The sequence below is a fragment of the Pinus tabuliformis genome, chromosome 2_1, assembly GCF_031772625.1.
Source record: "Pinus tabuliformis cultivar Carrire ecotype Pingquan chromosome 2_1, CPIR1, whole genome shotgun sequence".
Classification (NCBI taxonomy): Eukaryota; Viridiplantae; Streptophyta; class Pinopsida; order Pinales; family Pinaceae; genus Pinus; species Pinus tabuliformis.
In genome coordinates this window covers 521,668,069-521,674,458 of record NC_142299.1, presented here as the reverse complement: position 1 = coordinate 521,674,458, position 6,390 = coordinate 521,668,069, and the positions used below count along the sequence as shown (strand labels likewise).

General features: G+C 32.6%; 1 protein-coding gene across 1 annotated transcript; it reads left to right on the top strand.

Moving 5' to 3' along the window:
• The first annotated feature begins 1,718 nt into the window (after positions 1–1,718).
• Positions 1,719–2,084, top strand: LOC149201242 (WRKY transcription factor SUSIBA2-like). The gene has a single exon (XM_089401236.1). It carries the CDS (start codon positions 1,719–1,721, stop codon positions 2,082–2,084), a length of 366 nt encoding a protein of 121 aa, XP_089257362.1.
• Positions 2,085–6,390: the final 4,306 nt, after the last annotated feature.

Below are 6,390 nucleotides of genomic sequence, written 5' to 3'. Positions count from 1 at the left end.
AGAAAATACTTTTGAGATTTGGTATGAATAACGTGAAGCCTGTGTCAGTCCCTTTCGCTTCCCATTTCAAGCTTTCTTCGAGTTTATGTCCTAATTCGGATGAAGAAAAGGAATTAATGTCTCGAATTCCATATGCTAATGTAGTAGGGTGTTTAATGTATGCGATGGTATGTACGCGACCAGATATTTCACATGAAGTTGGGTTTGTGAGCAGGTACATCGCAAATCTGGGTAAAGAACACTGGTTAGCAGTGAAATGGGTGCTTCGGTATCTGAGAGGCACAAGTAGTTATTGTATCACTTACAATAAGAGTAGTGAATTTGTTTGCGGATATGTTGATTCCGATTTTGCAGGTGATTTGGATAAGAGAAGGTCAACTTCACGGTATGTCTTTACTCTTGTAGGTGGAGCTATAAGTTGGATGTCAAAGCTACAGAACATTGTCGCTTTATCCACTACTGAAGGAGAATACATTGCTGCTTCGTATACTTGCAAAGAGGCGGTTTGGTTGAAAGGTTTGCTTGGTGAGTTTGGTAGGTTACACGACAACATCAGGTTACTTTGTGATAGTCAAAGTGCAATAGATTTGGCTAAGAATCCAGCCTATCATAGTAAATCAAAGCATATTCCAATTAAATACCATTTTGTAAGACAGATTATCACTAAAAGGGGAGTATCTTTTGAAAAGGTGCATACAAAGGAGAATTGTGCACACATTTTCACGAAACCAGTTTTGTTAGAAAAGCTAAGTTGGTGTTTGGCTTCTCTTGGCTTGCACAAAAGATAAAATAATAATAACAGGGCTTAAGTCTAATTTTTGTCAAGGTGGAGATTGTTAAGATTTTCTGTTTTGAACAAGATATGCAAAATCTTAGTAGATGACAACAATAGGAATCGGTTCCTAGATTAGCTCCAGGTTGTTGGGAGATGATTAATGCCTCCTATATTTGATGAAAGTGAATTAATGAAGTTGTTAGATCTCCTTTGCTATAAAACATACAACCATTCAGATTGTTTGCTATGAGGGTGAGAGTCTCTGAGGATTGAATTACGTAATCTCCTGTTTGTTTAAAAAGATTGCAGATGCCTTTGTTGTATGGATGTAGCCCAGATTGGTTGGGTGAAGTTAATTCGTGTGTCTTTATGTGCTTGATTTATCTGCTGTGTATTTGATTTAATTATGCTTTGAATCTGATCTCCAACAATTGATCAGTGATGGCTATGGCTTTCTCTTTGAGTTTAACCATTTATTGGATAACTAATGATGAAATCCTCAAATACCTAAGATTTTCTTAAAAACGGGCCCAGCTACAATGCCAAATATTAACCTTAATTATTTGTAACATTCCCCATATCCAAAATATATTGAAACTCTATTTTTAAATCAAATCTATAAATAATCTCTCACTTTCCTACGTCCCTTATAATTTTTGATTTTTTCTGAAATGAAATAGATTACATAATTTTTATTCACGGTTAAATGAGAATCATAAGTTAATTTTAACTTCAAATAAAAGAAGATTAGAACTATTGCAGAATCAACTTTCTGACAATTATAAATCTTTCTTAGTTTTTGACAATGTTGATAGCATATGAATCGTCCATTGAACAGGCAGAGTCATCCACCAGTGATATCTGATGAGTAAAACATTGTTTGTGTGATCAGGATCAGCCTTCAAGTCCTGAGAATGATTCAGGGTTCAAAGTTTGTCAAGATATGGCTTCGCCATATTATGACGACGGATATAAGTGGAGGAAGTACGGGAAAAGGTTGGTTAAAGGCAGCAGTTATATTCGCCACTATTTCAAATGTGCATATTCAGACTGTCAGATGAAAAAGAGAATAGTATGCTTTCTTAATGGGCAAGTCACCAAGATTGAATACGAAGGAGATGTTCATGAACATCCAAAGCCACAACAACCTCCCAAAATGGCAGTTGGTGGTACCCTTGAAAGTCTCCACAAACGGAAAATGGATGAACGTTTTGATGCAGTATCATCTATACAAGGAAAACCCTGCAATCAACTCTTGTCAACCAGTCATCCAAATTTTACTGATGTCGAGTACTCAATGGCCAGGTGATTTTTTAATTTTTTTTTACATTCTGTTGATATTTGCATGCATTTATGCGCTATAAAATCGGTACAAAAAATATATAAATTTATTTTTGGGGTGGTGGTCAAATTACGGAAGTATAGACGATGGAGAGGAAGAACACGTCCTACAAATAATCAGTGAACATGATTTTGTGGATGATGGATACCGATGGCGGAAATATGGAACCAAACACATCAATAAAAATCCTAATCCAAGGTATGGATATGCTCTATATATTTATTTCAAATTAATAATGATAGATATTGAGTAATGAATCTTTGAAAATTATTACCCACTAATTTATTTCTTCTTGACTTACACTAATTATAATTTATTTCTTTCTGAAATACAGAAATTATTATAAATGTGCAACGGAAAAGTGCTTCATCAGGAAATATGTAGAAAGGAGTGCACGTAATACAGCAGCACCTATTATAGGGTATCGAGGAAAACATAACCATGAACCACCGAATTCGTAATGGTCCCTCAAGAGAACCATCACCTCATTTCAACTCAATTGCATGGACTTGTTATTAGGCTGAAAAGGATGTTATCAGTTTAATGGCTGAAATTAGGGAAGATATTATGTTACTTTATTTTTAATTTTAATATGGAAATTAGGGATTATATTAGGTCAGTTTGTTTCTTATTTTAAGAAGTTAAATTTAGGTTTATATCTATGGATGTGTATTTTTAAGTATTTTATTCATTTTATATGTTGATTATATTTATGGGTGTTTATTTTAAGTAATTTATTTAGCTTGTAGGTTAATTATTAAATAATACAAAAGTTATTATATATATATTTTTAAGGATATATTGAGTTTTTTTAAAACAAATTATTGATTATTGGGGTTTTCCAATTTTATATATTAAAGTTATTTATTGCCAATGTTATATCAATGTAAATAAGTGAGCACAAAACAACTATTCTTTTTAAGACAAATAACATTGTGGCTATTGTTTTGTGTAGCTCTACAAATATTCTTTTCCAAAATAAATCATAATAGTTTTTCTTACCATGTATGCAAAGACATATACTTAGTTTTTGACGAAATCTATCCCAAATAGTTGTTTTATCCATGCATAAAAGAAGATACAAATTTCCTACCGGTTTTTCAAGACAAAAGAAAATACAAATTTCTTAAGTCTTTTCAAGACAACAACATGGGTCACACGTATTCATGGTTTATTTTCAAGAAATTACTCTACTTAACTTTCCTCGTCAAATTATTTCATGAACCCATGCAATCCAGGTCATTCTTGTTAAATGGTCTTCATTTTTCAATAACTCATGCAAATATTTTCCAAGATTAGTCTCATTAAATTATTTCCATTTTTCAATAATTCATGGAGCATTTTAGAGAAACAAAAATTTTAGATGGGTGGTACTTGTTTTTGCATGTTAACATATAGTAATCCTATAGTAGTTATTTTTCTTACATGAAAACAAGTACTTCTTTGCACAAAAGCTATTTTCTATCACGCAAACATTTACTTATTTCCTAAAATAAATCTAGCATAATATAATGCATATGAAATTTATTTTCTAAGAAATATAATATAATAGATATTGATCTCACACATGGAAAGTATTTTAAGAAATTAACGCATATATAAGTTATCTTTTAATGCTTGGAATCCCTCAACTTAATGCTTGGAATCCCTCAATCCAACAAGATTAATCACACACTATTCTATTTGAAATCAATAATTTTTGCCACACTACTATAGAAAATGCTATCTAGAGAGTAGATGAAGTAACTTGAGTTCCCTATAGTACTAAACTTCATTCAACAAATTTTGTACATATAATTATTCAAAAGCACTCATTCCTCTCTCTTGTCTTGATTCTACATAGATTTGGACATTATTTCTCATTTTCTATAGGCTTACAATAAGTAGAATTAAGAAAATGCAATAGTTTTTCTAAATCTTAAAATCGTTTCATAAATCGACCTTCCTAAATTCTAAAATCACTCAATAAATCATTCATAAATCTATGCTTTTTTAAGGTAGATTTGATTTTTCTTTATGTATACAATATCACCTATCCATAGCTTTCCTAAAACAATGACTCATTAGACCTAAAACTCAAATAATATACCAACTTAAAAAATACAATTTATTTATATAGAAGAATATAAATTCTTATAAAAAATAAAGGCCGAATTTTTAAATTTTTATTTATTTATTTACTTTCATAATGAATATTTAATAACATGGAAGTTGTAATGATCGAGCATTAATGGTCTTCCATGGCTCCATGAAACCTTTTTCAAGAATCGAGTTCCTCTCCTCACCCTTCCATTCTCATATTCATTTTAGTTTCAGAATATTAAAGTTGAGTTTACACCTAATTCTTAAAGCAACTCTTTCTTGACATGCTTCCATGTATTTCATTATACATATTAAATTAAATAAGTAATTTTTTTTTTACAACATGGTGAATCGGTAACTGCCTGGCCTAATCTAAGTAATATTTTTTAATATGTAATACATGAATTTTAAAAGATTTTTTACGCTATCTTACACCAGGGATATTAAAATCGCCAGGGATATTAAAATTTCCTTACCTCGTACATCCTTCCATCACAACTTCCCTACAAAATGTAAAGAGTAATCATCTCCAAAATGACCATAGACATGAAATTGTAAACATTTAAAAGGAATATTTAAGTAGTCCTATAATTGTATATTGATTATGTCACCTTCCAATGTCTCCATGAATATTTAGTTCTTCAATAATGTATATTTTTACTAACGCTTTACCCTATCTCCATACTCATATACAATCCTTTATGAATGTCACTTTCTACTAAAATTCTAGCCATTATCAAAAAGGCGTTATTCGGTCCTCCTTTTTGGAGAACAACGTTTTGACATGTTTTTGACCTAATATGAGTGATGGGAAGTCGTGGAGAAAGCATTTGAGGAAATAGAAGGAATATACTAAGCTTTATTTGTTGTGTAAGGTCGACCAGGGAAAAGAGGGAGACATGCAGTCACAGCCCACTCGACTGAACCATTAACAATAGAGGAAGAAGTCACACACAAGCCATAGAAGAAGCCAAAAAGGAAAGGGTAGGGCATCCGATGAAGAATCCAATACTTAAACCGAGTGGAGTGGATAAAACATGAAGAAAAACAAAAAACATATATATATATATATATATATATATATATATATATATATATATATATAAAGGATTTTGTACCGAAGTGTTGTCAGTGAGTCTATTGGGCTTAGCACTGTTTTGTGTTTACCTAATTGTTTTGTATGTGGAGCCTGCGAGTGACCAGTGCGAGATGTTATGGTGTAAGTTCCTAGAGGACCTCTACAACTAGTTGTGAAGGCTATAGATAAAAGAAACTATCGGTAGCCATAGTAGATCCCCTCGTATCTAGGATTAATCTAACCTCATTGAGTTGCAACAATTCAATATAGACCTAACTCGAGTTATCGAGTTATGCGTGTGAGTTTACTCCATAGGGCCATTTATTCGTTTCCATGGTTGAGGATGTGTTCAAGTCAGGATTGGGGAAGACTATTGAAAGAGATCTCATTGTGGATTAAAGATTTAATGGTGGAAAAAAACATTCTATGGCTTACGTATGGCTTCTTAAAACCCTGATACTAGGGGAAGGGTATAAGGGAAGGAAGCCTACTTGTATGTTAGCTATGAAAATTTTGAAGAGATAGACGTGGTTGAATTTCAAAAGGGTAGATATCTGAGGGAAAAAATGAGGGTGAATATAGTCAAAGAATAGTAGTAGAAAGATCTGTAGGAGATCTATAGGCTGAAATGGGAGCTAAACCAAGCACGAGTGGTGTTAATCAGTCTCAAATCATGAGAATGAGAAGGAAGTTAGCTAAATTTGTGGAGCAATGGCAATGGAGATAGAGTGAATCCTCGTCCATCAATACCACCGCAATGACAGAAGTTGATAGAAGCGGTAGAGATTTCCCTCCACCTAGACAAATAAAGACACCAAATGGATCAACCCCTATAGGCCAAAATGATGGCCCAAATGATTATGTGCAATTCACTATAAGAATGCTTTTTTGAGATTGATGTGTCTCCCTATAATAGTGAATAATTGCCCAACAGTTCAAGTAGAACTTCCCCTAACCTTCCCCTGGTACTTTATCACAACCTTGTTCAATTTTTATCTAAGCTAATTAAAGTTATAAAGATCCACATAGAACATAATACCTACAAGGTTTCTACCTCTCGTGGTAGAAATAATAGTTGTAGTTTAGGTCTCCAAAGATCATCACAACCGAGTT